This window comes from Lontra canadensis, unplaced genomic scaffold (assembly GCF_010015895.1).
Source record: "Lontra canadensis isolate GAN:19392208 unplaced genomic scaffold, GSC_riverotter_1.0 scaffold2, whole genome shotgun sequence".
NCBI classification, from domain to species: domain Eukaryota; kingdom Metazoa; phylum Chordata; class Mammalia; order Carnivora; family Mustelidae; genus Lontra; species Lontra canadensis.
The window spans coordinates 17,211,654-17,232,387 of record NW_022630996.1 but is presented as its reverse complement, the minus strand read 5'-3'; the positions used below and the strand labels follow the sequence as shown (position 1 = coordinate 17,232,387).

At 38.2% G+C, this 20,734-nt stretch overlaps 1 protein-coding gene across 6 annotated transcripts in view; it reads right to left on the bottom strand.

Annotated features, from left to right (window-relative positions):
* Positions 1–14,025, bottom strand: part of ZNF800 (zinc finger protein 800) — a 45,865-nt gene extending 31,840 nt beyond the window's left edge. For 4 of the 6 annotated variants that reach the window (XR_004384093.1, XM_032869960.1, XM_032869978.1 and 1 more), the window contains exons 1-3: positions 13,743–14,025; positions 13,144–13,262; positions 7,698–7,793 (exon numbers count right to left, since the gene is read on the bottom strand). Coding sequence is in view for 5 of the 6 variants with exons in the window: in XM_032869960.1 (XP_032725851.1) it covers positions 7,698–7,793; positions 13,144–13,204 (157 nt within the window). In the remaining variant the exon portion in view is untranslated. Of the gene's footprint in view, positions 1–7,697; positions 7,794–13,143; positions 13,263–13,379; positions 13,411–13,742 lie in introns of those variants that run through there. The other 2 variants (XM_032869967.1, XM_032869973.1) reach the window with 2 other exon arrangements.
* Between the last annotated feature and the right edge of the window lie 6,709 nt (positions 14,026–20,734).

Genomic DNA, 20,734 nt, shown 5'->3' with positions numbered 1-20,734 from the left:
CGGGCTCTCTGCTCAGCAGGGAGCCTGCTTCCCCCCCCCCCCTGCCTGTCTCTCTGCCTACTTGTGATCTCTCTCTCTCTGTCAAATAAATAAATAAAATCTTAAAAAAAAAAAAGGTAAAATCATACATACATACACATACACACAAACAGACACATGCATGCACTTTCTTAGTCCACTTCGCATTACAAAATATACTTACAAAAGACTGCTTTTGTTTAGTTCATAGTTAACCTAAGTGACTGACAAACTATGAGAGGTAGACTGATGATAAAAATATTTTAGATAAGCCTAACCTATCTACAGAAGTATAGTTAAGTGTAGCACCAGTAAGAGGAAAACATAGAAAATTTTGTGCACTTTAATTCCAAATTGAAATACCTGCTAGACCCATACTAAAGATTCAATTCTGCCTTTAAAAACAGACCAAAAAAGATTGAAGAGGAATGCAAAAACAAGCTGAACTAGGTTTAAGAACCCAATTGAAGATTTAAATAGGAAGTATGAGGTTATACACAAAAAACCGTTACTGCTAAAAATACAAGACTGCATCCCTAAATCAGAGATCTCACTTTGTCCACCAGGTTTGCTCAACTATAAAAATTAATTAATTAAAAATTAAAGAGGGGGCGCCTGGGTGGCTCGGTGGGTTAAGCCTCTGCCTTCGGCTCTGGTCATAATCTCAGGGTCCTGGGATCAAGCCCCACATTGGGCTCTCCGCTCAGCGGGAAGCTTGCTTCCCCTCTCGCTCTCTGCCTACTTGTGATCTCTCTCTCTGTGTCAAATAAATAAATAAAATATTTTTTAAAAATTTAAAGAGAAATAGATAGGTATTCTTGTTTAGTCCTGGTTATAGAACTAGTTATATTCAGCAGAGTATATATTTGTTTCCAATAGCATCCCCCGCCCCAAAATCTCTGGCCCTATACTTAACTCATCAATCTTAATTATCATTCACAAATCCTTCCCCCACCCCCACCTACACACACACACATAAGCACAGTTGTGTTGACACTGGTACATCAAATTTCTTTCAGAGCCATGGGTTCACCAAATGGTGAATATCTCATCATCTCTCACTTTACATGATGAGATATTAAGTCCTTCTCAGGACTTCACCTATGTTTTTTTTCCTCCCACTGCCCCGGTCTGGCTCACTTCTAGAAATCCTTCAAACTCTGGGGAGCCTGGGTGGCTCAGTTGGTTAAGTGACTGCCTTCCGCTCAGGTCATGGACCCTGGAGTCCCAGGATCTAGCCCCAGGATCAAGCCCCAGAATCGAGCCCCAGGTTTAAGCCCCAGGTTCAAGTCCCAGAATCAAGACCCAGGTTCAAGACCCAGGATCTAGCCCCAGAATCAAGCCTCAGAATCAAGCCCCAGGTTTAAGCCCCAGGATCGAGTCATGCATCCTACCCTCCCCACTCTCATGCTCACTCTCTCTCTCTCTCTAATAAATAAAATCTTAAAACAAACAAACAAAATTCCAGGTTAGAAGTCACTTCCCCCAGGAAGCCTTCTGATTCCTGGTTTTTGTTACGAATTCTTCACCCCTATTCCTACAGCACCCTATACATCTGTACTGTATTATCCCAATATCTTGTAATTATTTTTCTGTAGTCCCATTAAGCTGGAGGCTCTAAAAGGATGGAGAAGATACCTTCAATGCTCATCGACTATATCCCCACCTCTCAGGACTACGCCTGACTGAGGTTTGTTAAATGACATATTAGAAGCTTTATGTTTAAGGAAACCTTCTCTATAGATTTTTTTTAGGGTATAATAAAATTGCCTGGGAAGCCAAAAAAAGATCTCAAAGATTTTTCTAATTCAACTTACACACTTTACAAATAAGAAAAATAAGACATTGCCCATTCCATAAATACAGACAATAGAAGTTTTTCCCTAAGTTAGTTTTAGCTGTCATTTAAGGTTTTGATGTTTTTCCCATGTGGTCATAATGGCTTTGGACATAATGGTCTCATTAGCTACCATTTTTGACTGCTCTGCTCATTAACAATTAGACACAGCTAATCATCTGTGCCTCTGTCAACAGCTAAAACTTTCTGTCACCTGAGACAACAGACATGGTCATCTGGACAGCAACATAAAGTTCTTCCACTGTCCTTGATCCTGAAAGAGACCCATGCACAATCTTACTCCTAATTATTCCTTTTCCTGTATGAGTAACGTTTTCTTGCCCTATATCTTAGAACTATCTTAGAAGTCACTGTTTACTGATTACATTAATCAGTATCTTTCAAAAAAAAAACAAAAACAAAACAGCCCTCCAAAGATTAAGGCTTTTGATGATTAGAAATTAACTAATTAGTGAATATTTCAGATTCTCATAATAGATGCGCAGTAAAAATTACTCAAACCCCAACAAGGGTTTAGTCATATGCTATTCCTTAACATCAAATACATTGTATGTACTGAGAAAAATATTTACAAGATTTTTTTTCAAAAGGAATCAGTATTCAGTTTTACATTAGGGTGGAGGGGCAGTCACTTTACATGATGAGATATTAATTCTAACTCTTCTGTGCCAAGGATAAGCTTTCATTTTTTTCCTTAATATATGGATATGTTGGTCAATGACCATTTTAAGTTGTAGCAGTAATGATTTTTAAATGGTATACTGCTTGCTTTATGATTCACACATGAGCTTAATCATTTTTAACATGACTATTTAAACCCACTGCAAGCAAAGTGGTAATTCCTGTCAAAACTGATTTCCAAGGCCAGTTTATGAAGGAAATTTCTAACTGATCATCCCTTAACAAAAGTTCTTAAAGGGGGGGTAATTTAAGAAAATTTAAATTGATTTCTTAAAACTACCACCTGCAAGAGTTGGTTAAAAAAAATTACTAGGTTAGGGGCACCTGGATGGCTTAGATGGTTAAGAGTCTGCCTTCAGCTCAGGTCATGATCTTAGGGTCCTAGGATCAAGGCCCACATCAGGCTCCCTGCTCAGCAGAGAGTCTACTTCTCCCTATCCCTCTGCCTCTCCCCCTGCTTGTGCATGCTCTCTCTCTCTCAAATGAATAAATAAAATCTTTCTTAAAAAATTACTAGGCTGGGCTGCCTGGATGGCTCGGTGGGTTAAGCCTCTGCCTTCAGCTCAGGTCCTGATCTCAAGGTTCTGGGATCGAGTCCCACATCAGGCTCTCTGCTAGGCAAGGAGCCTGCTTCCTCCTCTCTCTCTCTCTACTTGTGATCTCTCTGTCAAATAAATTTTTTAAAAAATCTTAAAAAAAATTACTAGGTTAATTATGGAACAGTGCTACATACTACAATAAATGTATAAGCAGAACAAAATGATTCTAGTGCCACTTGGTTAATATTTTCATCTTACAAACATTTTTTGGACACCTACTAAATATGAGTTTACAATGTTATTACTGGAAACATGAGAGTGAAGGATCTGATCTGTGCCCTTAAGAAATTCCCAGACTAATATAAATGTCTGCTCCTCTAGGAACATAGCCTCAGATAACATTCTTTGAAGAATATAAGAACAACAAATCAAACAAATAAATCTACATCTGTCTTATTCATGCAAAAAATATCTAGTCTGATTTTAAATTTCCTAATATTGTTATGTAACAACCAAAAACAAAACCTATATAATAACGATGCTCTCTTATCTTATATATCTCTGAAAAATCACACTTCCATCCTCAGTTTTTGTTTGTAGTCAGGACTAAGGCATCACCATCCAGAAACAGCTTACACTAAATGCCGGTAATGTTTTATAAACAGTACAAAACCAAAATAAAACAAAAAACTCTTCTAAGAAGTTAAATGACCAAACCTAAGATGTTAATGACAATAGCAAATACCATACAAAGCGAATTCTCATTTTTCATTACAATTCACTCCTAAGAGTCAGAAAAGATGCTCTTCCTTGCACACAGTAGTAGTGTATTTTATAGAATCTTTCTTCTATATTATATATATTTTTATAATGTTATATATTTCAAGGATTCAAAAAAACAATATCGACTTCATAAGAAAGACCAGTTTTGAATATCAGACTAAATAATTATCCTTCTCTTTTCTCTCCATGAATATTAGACTAAATAATTATCCTTCACTTTTCTCCCCATTTTTCTGTTTCTAATCTTAAGGCATTCAATAGCTCCTTTACCTCTACCAGAAGACTGAGAGACTAAGAAAGAATATTAAGCTCAATTAAATTGATGTTAATAAATGTTTCATCGAAGTACACCTTTTTTGTTGTTGTTGTTACTTAAATTCTGTTTAAGTTTGGGGAGAGAGGTCAGGAAGAAAGGAAGCTAAAATTAAAGTGTCAATAAAAAGAAGATAAATTTGAAGACATCAAGTCACAGATGTGATCCTAGAAGGACTAACAGAGCTAAGGCAGCGCTCTAGCAAAAGGCAGGACCCAGTCAAGATAGTACAGAAGCCAGGGATACAGAGCAAACAGCATGTCTCAAAGTCATTAAACCATCAGGGATTTCAAAGTAGAATCTGTAGGTTGGAGCAAAATAGGCAACCTTCTAAAAAATGAGGTCTCTATCTATGGACAAATGTCAAACAACAGCAAAATGTACTGTTAATAAAGCAAAAATACATAACAGTGTGCAGAATCAGCTACCATTAGTACTGGGAGGAAAAGTGAGGGATATACGCTTGTACATGTATACAGGGTCTCTAGAAGAAGACACATAAATCATGTAGCAGTGGATGCCTGAGCAGAGACTTATTTTTGTATTTCTATACATCCTTTTATACTTCCTTATTATTTTTAAACCACGGGCACTTATGACTTAATCCAATAATATTACTTATTCCAATATAGGAATATTACTTAATTCCAGAAAGAAAAATCTATTCAAATTAATTTACAACTGAAGTGGCCAGAAATAAAAAGATATCAGAGATCAAGAAAGATTTATCATTTAAAACCAGAAAAACAGTCCAAAGTAAAGACTAAAGTGTGAGGCAAAGAAAACAAGTCAAAACTGATCATGCAGTCAGTACAGCACATGTGGGGCTGGCAGACCAAAAAAATGAGTTAACTCATTCCTCAGCCTTTTATGAACTTCCAGCCTGGGTAGGAATTAATACCAGGTCACAGACAGCCAAGTGTGGACAGAAGGTGAGTAACTTAGAAATGGTATAATAGCTGAAGACAACTATCTGAGCTTAAAGATTAAGCTAGATATCCTAACACATTACTAATGCCCCACCCAACTTAGCCTCCATACGTTGTGATAGCAAAAGCACAGACTTTGGATAGCTCTTTTAAATGCAGTGTCTGTAACCCAGCTGCAATGGAAAGAGTCTAGAAAGAAATGAGTCACTGAAGGTGTGGCTGAGAGCAGAATAGGACCAGGAAGAACTTAGAGGGTAAGAATGGATCTTCGTCCCTAAATCATGTGGCCCAAACTTCCGTTCTATCCTCCCAAAGTTTCAGTTAGCCAGGGTTTGGATACTTCAGTGCCAAAGAGCTACCTTAGCAAACTTTAGATTATACTGATGAAGAGATTACAATCTTGAGGAAATTAAAATTGCTTAGTTCTGAGACACATTAACAAAGTAAAAGAATTCCTTTCTTTAAATCCAAAATTAGTTCTTTGTATTGCTAAGCATATTTCTAAATCACTTCTAATTTAAATCACTGGGTACTCAGAATTAAATTTATAGTATTTTCAGAATTTTCCTAAATAAAACATAACTCAGAAGGCAAATGTGAATTTAAAAGGTCAGAAGGGGACATTTAAAAAAGAACATTTTACCCATTTCACAGACACTTCTGCTAAAGAAATAGCAAATACAGGAAACAGACATGAGCACAATGCAAAAAGAAAACAATTTCATTTCTAAATATTCATCTTCCAAAGTAAAACATAGATTTTGAGAATAGGATCTTCTTGAAAAGGTGTATTTTATAAGACAAAGCATTTATGAATGAACAAATTCTAACTTCTTAATCAAATAACACTATAATAAATTGAAGTAAGTATAAAATAATCTTATTCATTTCAAATTTTGGATTTTAAAAAAGAAACCTATGGGGTAGCTGGTTGGTTCAGTCAGTTAAGCATTGACTCCTCTTGATTTCAGCTGAGGCCATGATCTCAGGGTTGTGAGATCCAGCCCTGCATCCGCCTCCACACTGGGTGCAGAGCCTGCTTAAGATTCTCTCCTCCACCCCCCTCCTACCACCCCCCCACAGCCCCTCTCTCACCTCTCTTAAAAAAAAAGAAAAAGAAAAGAAAAAAAACCTATAGCAAAGAATATAAAAAATGTGAAAAGCTATAACCTTCATTTCCTTGAGAAAGAACAAAAAGAATTACCTACCAAAAGTAGCTAAAAGAAACTCTTACTATGACCAGAAACTAACCATTCTTCTGTTATACCAGAAATATATTATAAATACCACCCCTAGTAAGTAACATTTTAATTGTATTTATCATAGGAAAATCTGACCTATCAGTCACTTCTGTTAATGAATGACAACTATCAAAAATAAAAACAACAAAAGACACCCAAAATAGACTGTGCCACCATTCAACATGAGGCATGGATACACACTCAATACTTAACTGATTTAAATATACATAAAAGCAAAGCCGTGAGGACTATAGATTAAAAATTGATTAAAATTAATAGATTAAAAATGGATTAAAAATCTATTTAAAATTAGATTAAAAATCCAAGAAACAGATCTCGGGAACTCAGAAATAAAAATAATCTTTATTTTAGATTAAGTAGCAATCTATTTCTTAGATTCTAATATGTTATTTCTCTTTACAATGACTTAAAAATAAGCACCTCACAGCATTTATCAATACAAAACAATTGGTTATATACAAATTATCTTTTCCTTTTAATCTCAGAAATTTTTTATTAGAATAGTAAACTTTAGAATAACAAAAGATATTCTAACCCTTAAGTTTCCATCAGTTAAGTGTCCCATCAATCACGTGTGTTTGCTGACTCAACAGTCTGCGATGTCAGAGAAGCTAAATCTACAAAAGGTGGATAAGTGGATCATAAGAACCACAACCTATGATCTCACTGAGAAAGGAGTTCTAACAGTTTTCAGCCATGGATATGTAGTAAGCAACACGTATTTTAAAGCACTGGACTCCAAATGTACAAATATACTTCTTATACATCCAATTATTATAATGATCTAATAGAAAGTGAAGCTAAACAAATGTATCCAAAGAGACCAGGGACTGGAATAAGTATTTTTCCTGTCTTGTGCTCTATCAAAGATGTTGAAACTACAGGGTGAGGTGAGTCACATAAACAGAGATGATAAAGTAATTAATCTTGAACAAGTGACATCTCAGATATTCTGAATAAATAATCTACTCTGCCAATGCTTATAAAGACCCAGTATAATTTACTAGTGTCCATTGAGGGTTTACAAAGATATGCCAAAAAATTTAACAATAAATTGTTGAGAAGAGGCATGTTACCAATAAAGATACCACATATATTTCTTTAAACCACACTAAGTTTATTTCTATATTAGTATATAATATATAGTACTGAAAAAAAATCTAAAGCAAGTCAATATTTATTCATCCACTTTTTAAAAATTTGACAATTAAAAATATTCTATAAAACCAATGTACACATTTTAATATTTTTGATTTCTAGGTAGTTTTTAACTATTATGTGAAGATTGAAAAATACATCCTAAAACATTCATACCTGATCGAAAGCACTCAATTATTTGCTGAATACCAGATTTGGATGTCTGTAGTGGTTGCTGTAACAAAGGAGCATCTCCAGGTTCCAGGATATAAACTACATGGAAGACAAACACCCACCCCAATCCCCACAAAAAAAGGGTTATTTAAATCATTTACTATTGAAGAAAAACAATGGTTTGCTACAATCATGTTAATGATAATCACACTTGTTCGTATATACTTCACCATCATCTTTGTAAGGCACAATGAAATAATGGGAAAAAAATAACTAAGATTATTCTCAATTCAAGGCTAAATTAAAGCTACTTAAGGCTTCAAATGCAAAGATTTACTATTTTGGTATTTACTACATATTCGTCATGTTTGCCTTTTTATTCCCCTTGAAGAGGAGCCTCTGTATTTAATCAAAATTCTAGGGCAACGATGTCCTAGCCACATCTCATAAACCATTCCAGAACCCTCTGGACAATCTACTACAGCTCTCTGGGCAATTATGAGAGCAAAACTCAAAAACCACTGCCTAAGGAAAGGACTAGTGAAGTGCACAATGACAGATGTTTAAGAATGTTCACTGCAGCCTCTAAATAATAGAGAAAAAATTTCAAACAAATTAAAAATCTCTCAATAGGAACCAGACTAAATAAACTATGAAACAGCCCTACAACAGAGTCCTTCACGGCTCTTAGAAAGCATGAGCTAAATCTACATATACCAACAACAAAAGTTGTCAAAAATAGATTGTTGAGCAACAAAAACAGGTTAGAGAATATGATCTCACTTATATTAATATATATTTCAATAGATACAGAAAGAAATTTAATGTATATGTGTGTTTATGTATAGTCACTAATATAAGCATAAAAAGTCTAGCAAGATACCAACAAAACAAGGGTTCTGTCAGGGTGGACTTTACAGGGGTGATTTTCATTTTCGGCCTCACACTTTGCTAGTGTTTCAGAGCCTGAGCTTTTAGAAGTATGCAGGTTAAAAACACACACACACACACACACACACACACACACTTTTATAAGTAAAAATACTATTTCCACTTTTAAAATAAAAATTTTCATTTTCATATACAGATGTCTGCTTTCCAAAGTTCTCAGATTCACAGTATAATTATATAATAAATTAGATTATGATAATATGAAAAAAAGGTAACTGAAAAGGGAAACAGTTTTCCATCAGATACTAAAGATATGGTTTTGGTAGAGAAAAACCAGCCATTTTAATTAACTTTTTTCAATATGTTATAATGTTCTACTCAACTATTACCTTCTTAACCCAGGATCATCCACTCTGTGGGAAAATAAGGAGGATTACTGCAATAATGTGTGCTGCTACTGCTTCAGGGCCTGGTCTTGGGCAGCATTTGGCTTTCTGATAAGGGCTAAAGCCTACTGTGCCATATATTTAGACACAGCCTTAGATTCTACGTTAAGGCTTCAAATCTTGTCCTCAGTGTATACAAGTTGGACGGAACTATCTCAGGACCAAGTCATTTTATTAAGTACAACTTTCCCAATTTTAAGAGATATGTAAGGAGTATTTTAAATGAATTAAGAACATGCACACACCCACAACTCATTTTGAGAACATCTGACATTGGCATTACCTGCAGCGATTAAAAATACAAAAGACTACAGACCTGGACTTACTACACTGAAATATTTTTCTAATATTTATTAGATACAACTAAAGCAAATTAAACTCTCTGATCTCTTTCCCATCTCTAAAATGGGGTTAATAAAAGTACCTAAATTATAGAGTTCTATGAGGATTAAATGAGCTAATGTAGGTTAACTAGTTAAAACAGAGCTTGGGATATAGTAAGTGTTCAATAAATGTTCTATCACCACCACCACCGCCGCCATCATCATGTATGAATCAATTGCTTTCTGACATCAAAAACTGAAAAACTGTTTGCAAAATCTAAAAAGTAGAATTCAACCTTCAAAGATGCAATAACAGAAGTTTATAAATAGACTGATGATACCATTATTTGGATTAGATGGATCACTTTTCATGATTTGTACAAAACAACTGACTAATAAAAATAATAACTACAAAAGAGAGGGTAGAAACTATACAGTTATAAAGAACTAAAAGTATCAAGGGTTGGCTCTACAAGTAGCAAGAATTTTAGAAAGGGAAAATTTTTTAAAAAACAGTAATGAGTAAGGGAGGGATATGGAGAAAAAATAGAAATTTGTCCTCAGAGTCCCCTTTCCTCATTTAAAAATGCTCCATGAAATAAGTCAATCAGAGAAAGACAATTATCATATGATCTCCCTGACATGAGGAATCTGAGAAGCAAAGTGGGGGGTTTGGGGAGTAGGGAAGGAAAAAATGAAACAAGATGGGTTTGGGAGGGAGACAAACCATAAGAGACTCAATCTCACAAAACAAACTGAGGGTTGTGGGGGGTGGTTGGGTTATGGACACTGGGGAGGGTATGTGCTATGGTGAGTGCTGTGAAGTGTGCAAGCCTGACAATTCACAGACCTGTACCCCTGGAGCTAATAATACATTATATGTTAATAAAAATAAATAAGTTAATAAATAAAATAATGCTCCAGAAAACTTTAATACACCAGCTTCCATTTCCACAAAAGAACATCTGATTTCAAAACTACAGCAAAATTTGTTACCTAATCACCTTCAGAACACTACTACCACTACACACATCAACATCCTGAAACACCATTCAAAATAACCCCTGAGTTAGCTTAGTTATCCATGGAAACATCCACTTAGCATACAGATCTGTGTAGTTAACGTTGTAAAACAAACAAACAAAAACCTAAAAACCTTGATATATTAGTATTTTATAAAAGTTTCCTCTCCTATATCCTATCATCCCTCCCAAGATCAGTTTACACAACCATTAGGAAAAAAGCCATCATCTCCCTCTAATCAAAACACCCAAACCCTCAGAAGTTAACGTATGTCTTTATATCCTTCCAAGAACACACTTCCCAGAATCAAATACCTACTTTTGTAACAGTCTCTCCTACCTTAAAAAAGAGCCCCTTAAAATAACTTTCTGCTTATGATGTCTGGGATTTACTTACAAATAATAGAGGGCAGGGAAGCAGTGGGAGGGTGGAAAACGGAACTGTGAAGAAGCGAGAATAGAGGGAAAAAAAAAAGAGATTGTCCATGTATCGATATGTTGTGTGATGCTTACAACAGGTTCCTTACACCATTCTCTCTACCTTTGAATTCTGAAAAGTTCTGTAAGAAACATTCTTAAGACATAAATAAGAGAGTACTTTACATACACTGACAGGCTTATATCACCACCCTTCACTACACATTGACCCATCCTATTAAGGCCTCCTCAGGAACACACTGCTCAGGGATCAGCCCCACTATTCATAATTCAAAAGAGGCTAGATCCCTGATGATTGCCCATTAAAAGAACTTCTCAAACACCATGTCATCTTCTTCCCTCCATCTGAAGGCATCCTCTTTTTAAAACTATCGTAACATATTCCTTTCAGTACTGGAAAAACCTTCCACACAGCACTTACCTTCCTCTGAAATAATGACAATTAACTATCCTGTAAGTTAACAAACTTCTAGCTTTCCACCAAACTACTCTTCAGAAAGTGTTTAATCTAGCTAAGAAAGCAAAGAATCACAACTACTATGACCTGGTAGTCTGAAAAATAAACTGCATTCAAAAAGTTTCTGGCAAAAGAAATTTCATTTTTTAAAATTCATGCAACTTAGATTTCTTGTTAATGAGGGAGGGAAAAAAAAACAAAGAAGTTCCAATACATATTAAAAATTCAACTCTGAAAATCATCCTGAAAAAGACATTAAAGTCTCTAGAAAACTTTATCAGAATACACCAAATAAGGTATGGTCACAAATTATTCAATTACTTGTCTGTATCTATTTCTCCCCACTCAAAAGTTCTATGAGGAAATGACCTTATCTCTTTTGTTCACCACTTTACATGCACATCGCCTTGGACAGTGCCTAGGCCCTAACAGGTGCTCAATAATAATGTGTCAAAGAAATAAAGAAATAAATGAACACAAACTTCTTCCTAAGTAAAAGGTTTTATTTTAAATGATTTCATTAACCAATTCAACTTAAATGACTTGAAATGTCATGACTCAAAAAAAAAAAACTGGAATAAAAGATCAGTGAACTACAAGTATAAAAGGTATTCACAGCCTTCTACTTCAAAACTAACAAATTCCATTCAATATTTGATAAAAAATAAATGACACATAAAATACACAAAATGTGCAGTATAAAGGGGTGCTGAGGAAGGTCAGGGGCAGTTGAACACAAACTGGATCCCATCCTGGAACTATATTATTAGCAGAGGTAAGTTATTACTGATTTCCAATAAGCCGGGCCAGGGGGGTGGGGGTGAGGGGGATAGGGCCATAGTACATGTGTACCAAAGTTTTCTGAAAATGGGAGTTCTTCCTCTTTACCACTGCCATTTTTTCCATTAGTCAAAAAAGTCCTCTACCTGAACTCCACTGTGACAGAACCAAGTACACTAGAGCAGTTAAAATACTCCAACAAAAAAACAAGCAAAAGCATAAAAAGTCCTAATAAATTTTAGGTCAAAAATAATGATAAACACCTGCTTTTAAACTAGAATAGCCTTTGTTTGGTTTAGTGACATATGTACTCAATGATTCCCTTTTAACTTGTACCTCTAAGAGGACAAAACATATCAAACTTCTAGTAACTAGAAAACTCAAACTTACATACCACACTTATCAAATTAGTCTAATATTCTTCAAGAGACTCGAAAAAGAAACTTTTTCATTCCATAAATCCAACTAAAAACAGTTCTACTGAATAAACTACCCTAAAAATACTTATGTACGCTACCTAAATAACCAGATTTTTTATTTTACAATACAGTATATTCTGAGCAAGAAAATTTTTTAAAGGTTGCAGTCAGCAAAACCTGATTCTTCCAACAAGCTGAGTATTACAAACTTTTTTAGCCCAACCACACTCACTTTTAGGCTTTAACCGCTAAACCCTGGTGAATATGCATACGAAACTTAATTTTTAAAAGTTTAAATGAATCCCCTTTCACAAAGACATGCTACTATTCTGCTACCTATTTTCTCCTCTGTCTTCAGTTTTAAACATTCAAAGGACACGGGGCAAATACTACTAACTGCAGCCTGCCTCAAAAGCAGGAAAAGGAACTGAGTGATTGATCTTGTGGAAAAGATTTAAGGTGACACTTGCAGTACTTTTTTTAAGGGATCAGGCAGAAGAGACCTCTTGTTTATACAAGCTTTTAGCTTCATAACTAGTTTTATACTGGGGAAAATTACAGCCTGCTTACTTAGACATGACTTCTGGGGCAGGAGGAAAAGAAAACTGGAAGGAAACACAAGGCAGAGTAGCTGTGACGGAAGGCAAAGTAACTGGAGGGGAAAGGAATATACCTGGTTCACAGCATCCGTGATGATGGTGGTCAGTCTGACAGTATTTGTCCCTTAAAGGCATTTTCAGTGGGCGAGACCTACTTTCCTTTCACTGTAAGAAGCTCTTCATTGCGGCTTGGCTGTTGAAAGAAGCACAAACCCGTCACTCACCCTGAACTTCCTGGGGGGGCTCTGGCTCTATTTTCCACATACGTTCCCTTCACCCGCCCTCCGTTCTCCCTCCACGGTACCCGTACCTTCTTCTAGAACCTAGAAGAGAAAAACGCACGAAGGCTTCTCCAGCCCCAACTCCCTCCCGCACAGGTTCAGCACCCTACCCGGAAACGCAGCCTGGGCGCGCAGCGCAAGGCGAGGGCCTGGCCGGCTGCGCGGGCGGCAGCGGCCTCGCCGGCCCGGGCGGGCGCGCGCGGAGACAGAGGCGCGGAGCGCGGCGGGCACGGCCGGCGCCGGGGCCCGAGGAGGCGCGGGCGCGGCGACAGGACCGGTCGAGGTGCGGCTCCCGCCGGCGGCCGGCCCACGCCGCACCCTCCCGCCCCGCACGTGCGTTGGGGTGTCCGCGGTGGAGCCCCCGTCCCCGTAACCAAGTGCGCCCAACTTACTTAACTCCTAGGGCGGGCCGGCGGGCAGGCGGAAGGAAGGCAGGCAGGCCGGGCAGCCTCGGGGACAGCCTGGCGTGGGAGGCGGCTTCGGGCCCCACCTGGCGCAGCCTCGGCGGACCACGCGAAGGGAACCGGGGTTCGGGCCCGACGCGCTCCCAAAGAGTCCCCGCCGGCGCTGACGCGGAAGCGCCACAGCTCACCACGTCCCTCCGCGACCAGAGGCGACGGCGACGGCGGCGGCGGCTCACGGCGTCCCTCCGCGCTGTAGAGCTGGGCGGGCGGGCGGGCGGCGCGCGGGCGCAGGCAGTTGACAGGAGGAACCGCCCCGCAGAAGCCACCGTCGCCACCGAAGGAGCCGGAACCGGAGCGGGCAGGACCTGGGCGCCCCTCGCCGGGGCAACGGCTGCCGCCGGAGCCCGGCTCCCCCCCCTCCCAGCACCGCTCCACCTGCAACGGTCCCTCAGGCTTTTGGAGAGGGGCGGGGAAGAATGGGGGTTTCCCCCCACCTTGGGCCTCTTTTGCTAGTAGTTGTTGTTTCAGGAAACTTTATTAAGTCCGTCTCTTTCTTTCTCTGTCTCCCCCTCCCCGAAGAGCCTGAGCTACCGCCGCGGAGCGGGTAGGAAGGGGGAAGCAGAGACTCTCCCGCAGCGACAGGGAGCGACTGACTGACCCCGGACGGAGATGGGGCGAGGGCAGGAAGTGACAAGCTCTCGGAGTGGGTGGGGGGAGTGTGGCCGGCACGCCCGGGAGCGTCGCGCGCATGCGCCCCGCCGGGCGCCCGGGCCTGTGGGGAGGCGACGCTCCACGGCCAGGCGAGGGGAGGGAACCTTGGCCGGTGGCGCTGGAGCCGCGACCCGGGGGTCTCGGGCCGGCCACTCGTCCGCGCGTCTTCCCGCGGGCCGACGGAGAGTCGAAGCCCCGGGCTGTTGGTACCTGGGAGACGGGCTGACGGGCAAACTGTTGCTTTTCTCCTTCCGTTGGAACCGAAACAAGGAGGGTTGGAAAAGCACGGGAATGAGCTGTAGGAAGAGGCTCGACAAATGGGTGAGCCGTAGGTAGTGGTGATTCCGGAAAGGTTGTCAGCACGCTTACGGTAAAGGTCGATTTTTTGTTGTTTTTGTTTTTTCACCCGAGAATTTTCGAAGTGTGCCTCTCAGCACTTTGGGGTTTTCATCAGGTCTTTGGGAAGAAGCTGGTGGAGGATCGGAATTGATTGCCGCGACCCCCGCTTCTGAACCTGAAGGCGAAGAAGGTGGGTCACGTGGGCAGAACGCACTTTCCCTCCAGTGCGGTGCCCGCGTCCTGCTTGGAAAATCCCCGAAGATCGCGGTCGTCTGTCAAATTCCGCAAACCCATGCGGTCGCCCCTTGGGGCAGGAGAGCCGCCGCCTCAACTCCCAGGACGGAGTTTTTGTTCTACAAGCAAATACGTGTCCACTGTCGGTGGGGAAATGTTAAGGGAGAAAAAGCCCTTACGCTTTATCTTCTCCCGCCAAAAGATGCACTGAAAAATCTCCGCAGTTTTGTAGCTTGAATTGTCCGTTTTCGGGGTCCTGAAAGAGCAGTTCAGTGGTAGGTAGGTTCTGTGTGCATTTTGGAAGAGCAAACGAGGGACTGAATTCTGTTTACAAAATTCATAGGAAAGTTTGTGGTAGGTCCAGTAATTAATTGATAAACCCGTTATTGTAAAAATACTGAACGTAACATTTACATAGGTCTTGGGGGCTTGTTTATAGGGGCTTGGTTATAGGGGTGACAGGAAAAGGAAGAGTTGGTCCAAGTAATCCATTTTTTTAAGGGAATTACAGGTACTGTGCATTCTACACACCAGTCACATACGTGGTATGGTTGATCATTTTTTTCTGTCCCATTGTCAAGAGGAGTTAAACTAAAATGTAATGCCACAACCTACATGTAAGGTAAAAAATTATATGTCCACTTGATGGTATTTGTTATGCAGCCAAGAAAAATCATTTTGTGTAATATTTAATTGTATGCGGTATGTTTAAGCGTATCGAAAAAAATTTAATGTGACACCTTAACAGTGGAGTTACAGGTAATTTTTATTTAACATTGGAGATCTTTGGTAAAATTTGAGTGAAATATTCATTTCCAAAGGATCTTTTCCTTCTTTTATAAGCACATTTATTTAAGGCAGGTTAAAAAAATGAATATACAAATGTAAGTTTCCATAAATGTGAAAAGGCACTGCTTCAGATATGTGAATTATAAATGTTTGCTGGCCACATATGAGTAAAAAATGGTTAGCTTCCTGAGTAAATGCAAGAGTCTTTATACTAGAGTGGTTGGTACTAGACGGTCCCCAAAATTGCTTGCCAATAGAATGAATTTTAAACAGTTTTTGAGAAATTAGAAGTATAGATAAGACTGAACATCTGTGTGGGTAAAACAGATATTGAATACTGAACCAGATTTTTAAAGATGAAACCATGGAAATTATTGAGTAAACCTTACTTTATAAATGAGAAAACTGAAATCCAGAGAGGTTAGCTGATATGCTAAAGGTCACAAAGTAACAGAACTAGGACTAATACTTAGATCAGTCCCTTCTATAACAATACTAGTATCTGACATGTATTGAGTAATACATTTTAAGCTCAAGAATAACTCATTTAATCCTATTAACAATTCAATCCATTCTGCAGGGAATGGGAAACTGAGGCAGAAGTAGGTTAGATAACTCCCCAAGGTTACCTGAAACATACAGCTGATAGGCAACTAAGCCAGCTTTTGAACCCAAGCAGAATGGCTCTGAGACTCATGACCTTAGCCATTACCCTATATTGCCTATACTATGTCACCTACTTTATACCATAACCGTTTTGGATCACACTATATGTGAAAGATGAGCCAGTAGATCCTGTCATTTGTGAAAGGTATTAAAATGCTATGTCAAAGTTTATGGAGTTAAATCACAAGAATTTAATTGAAATTTCATAGGGTTCTAGAGCTTAGACTTTGGGCATCATCTAGAATTATCATCCTACTTCTAAAAACACTGCACAAATCATCCCAGAAAAATTACATCTTCCCTTCATTGTACACTGCAGCAACCTAGGTGACACGTTATTACGGCTTTAGGAAACCTTTTGATCCTTAAAGTTCGGAAGTACATCCTAATGATTAACCTAAGATCATTTTATGGTTTAAAATTATTCTGTCATCTTCAAGGCAGGAAAATTCTACCATAAATATACACACACATACACATACACATTTATTATTGCTGCATAAGAAACCACTAGAAAAAGTGCTTTAAAACCATTTTATATACTCTCAAAATCTATAAATCAGTGATTAAGACTCGCCTTGTCTGGGATCAAATATTAAACTGTCGATCTGTTATCAACTATATAGAATTTAACACTTAAGTATCATACAAGAAACATAATATGAAAAAAGGTAATGCATTCCCTAAGGTGTTTATTTTAAGGAGAGTAAGGAGTAGGATGTACTTGGGTGCTGCCCTGGAGATAAGTTGCCTACCAGGAAACCCCTGAAGTGAACTTGTATCTTTCATTCCAAGTGTTAAGGCACACTTAGGTCTTGCCAGGTGACACAATGCATGCACCACACTGCCATATGGGCACCAAACCATCCTTGACAAGTCTTCCAGTCAAATGCATTTCAGATAACATGAATTTCTTTTTTTTTAATGTTCTTGTTATAAGGGAGTTTGTTCATAAGTCTGTATTAATTAGTGTCTGAGCCAAGATTTAAATACAGGTCTGAGTCCAGGTCCTGTGCCTCAAGTTACATATATTCTAATTATTACTAAAATAGTATGTCCAGGTCAGACCTGTCTCTGGAGCCTCTAAACTCTTAACTACCCATAAGACAGACCCTCTGACTTTCTCCAGGCATCTCAAAATTAGCAGGACCAAAACTGAACTTCTTACCAAACTGTTCTTTCTTTTTCAAATTTTAACCTAAGGTGTTCCTATCCATTTAGGCCTTCAAGACAGAAGTCTTAGAGTCAAAGACAAGAGCACTGGCACAGATGCAAAGTAATGGAAATTACCTGTATACAGGTTTCTCATCTCACTTATCCCCAACATCTAACCTACCACCATAAACAATTGGCTATACCTCAAAAAGTTCGAGAAAATAATTTCCTCTCTCCATATGCACCATCAAACTTCTAGTCTAAAACCTCATCTCTGAACCATTGCCATAATCACTTTTATGCCATAATCACTTCCATGGTCTCCCTACTACCCTTCTTTCCCTCCCTCAATTATTCCATACTATCAATAGAATTATGTTCAAAGAAATCTCTGAAAATCTCTCTTGATTCCCAATTTTTTACATGAAGAAATCAAATCTTAACAAAAAGCATAAAACCAATGTACACTTTGGGGTTAGAAAAATCTAGATGTTAGTCCTATCTCCATCAATCATGGGTTTTGTGTCTCTAGGTAGGTAAGAACCTCTTCTGAGCCTCAGTTTTCTCAGCTGTATGCTATTTTCAGCATGGTGAGAAATTGGTTAATAAAGCATCCAGCAGGATCTGGAACACAGTACAGGTATATAATAAATACTCATTACACCTGGCCCTCCCACAACTTCACAACTTTATTCTCTAAGGATTTCTCGCCCTTTTCAAAAACAAAGCAAAAAGTAGTTAAACTGGGTGGGGAAGGAGTGTGGGACACAAGGGAATTTTAGAGATGATAGAGGTGTGGGTTTACAAGGGTGTATCCATTTGTTAAAGCAACTATTAGAATAGTGGTTACCTTTCCAGGAAGGAGTAGGCTGGCATGTGGAACTGAATGAAACAGTAACAATTTGGGAATAACTGGCCATTTTACAGGTTTTGAGCTCAGTGATCCTTATATGTATATTTGCTTTATAATAATTCAGTAAGCTGATATGTTTTATTCACTTTTATGAATGTGTATAACATTTCACAATAAAAATATCTTTTAAAGTAGCTGACCTACATTTTCATGTCTCTGAACTACATCTTAGTAGTTAAAAATGATTATTGAGCTTTTCAAGGTTTTATGCCTTTGCACATGCTACTCCTCATGCCGGAAATACCTTTCCCCTTCATCTAGAAAACTCATATTCATCCTTCAAGATCCACTTCAGACATCACTCCTTCTATGAAATCAGCTCCTATGACAATCTCTCCAACTTCCTTCTCCCGTAGTACACCATTCTAATCAAATGTCCGACTCTCCCATCAACCAGAATTCATCAAGAACACAGACCATAACTTACTCCTCTTTGTTTTGCTATCATCTAGCACACTACTGTCACATAATAGGCAACCATTAAAAGTTACTGGATGGGCCCGAGTGATTGAATTAGCAGTAAATATATTGAGAAAAATTTAGTGGGGAAAATAATTTTTAGGAGTTTAGTTTACTTAGGCTCCTGGCCTAATGGGACACTCATTTCCAATGTAGAGAACAATCATACATACAAAGACAAAGGAACCATTAGCGTATAGAGTCGGCAATGCTGTAGAATATATACCACAGTTAGATACTTGAAACTACTAACCATCCATCGTGTAAAACCATTCATGGCTTTGTTTTTTTGAGGGGTGGTATTTTTTGCTTGGATTTTTTTTTTTTACTTTTAATTTTGAAATAACCCCAAATTTAATTTTTAATTTTTTGTCCTATTTTTTTTCTCTCTCCACATGCACATTTGATTTTTGAACCATTTTAGAGTAGGTTAGTGTCCCTTCTTCCCTTATTACTTCAGTGTGTATTTTCTAGAAGCAAGGATATTATCCTACAAAACCACAGTAATCAAATTCAGGAAATTTTATATAAATTTGATTTGATTTGATTTGATTTGATTTGATTTGATTAAACATGATTTTGGGCACCTGGCTGGCCCAGTAGGTGGAGCATGTGGACTCTCTATCTTGGAGCCCGGAGTTAGAGCTCTACTTTGGGCATAGAGCCTACTTAAAAAACCAAACAAGCAAACAAACAAGAAGTGATTTGATACAATACAGTTGACCCTCAAAACCACACAGGTTTAAACTACACAGGTCCACTTACACATGAATTTTTTCAATAAATAGAATACAGTACTGTGAATATATTTTCCCTTATGATTTTAACATTTTTTCTTTAGCTTACTTTATTGTAAAAATACAGTATATGATACATATGATACACAAACTATGTGTTAATTGACAGTTTATGTTATTGGCAAGGCTTCTGGTCAACTATTAGTAAAGTTTTGGGGGAGTCAAAAGTTGTATGTGGATTTTTAACTGTGGGCTGGAGGTAGCATCAGCACCCCTAAATCTTGCATTGCTCAAGGGCCCACTGACTTTTATTTCATCTACAATTTATTATTACTATATATAATATATATTATTATAACTGTGTCAGTTATTCTGATAATGCCTCATATGGACAGTTTTTATTTGCTCCAATATAAAGCCCAATCCAGAACCACAAACTGCATTAGTTTTAACACTCTACTTTCCTTCAACTTGGAACAGTTCTTCAGTCTTTGTCTTTCATGACAATGACGTTTTGACAAATACAGGCCCGTTGTTTTAGAGAAGGAGTCTACTGGGGTTTGTCTAATGTTTCTTCATGATTAGATGGAGGTCTTACATTTTTTTGAATAGAATACAGCATAAGGAATGTGGTGTCTTTCTCCAAGTATCAAACCAGAGGCATGTAATGCCTGTTTGATATCCATCTTCATCACTGGCTTAAGTGGCTATTCAGTTTCTCTACTGTGTAGTTCTGCTTTTGCTCTGAATAAATAATTTTGAGGAGATAATGATTTTATTATAAAGACTCCTTTTAACTAGTGATCTTGATAATTCTGTTTAGGTTCTCCTTTTAACTAGTGATCTTGATAATTCTGTTTAGGTTTTAGAAATTATCAAAGCAAAAGTAAAAGAATAAAAGTTAATTGAATTGCATCTTTATTTCTAATCTGATAATTAGAAACTAATGATCAGTTCCATAATTGGAAACTGTTTTC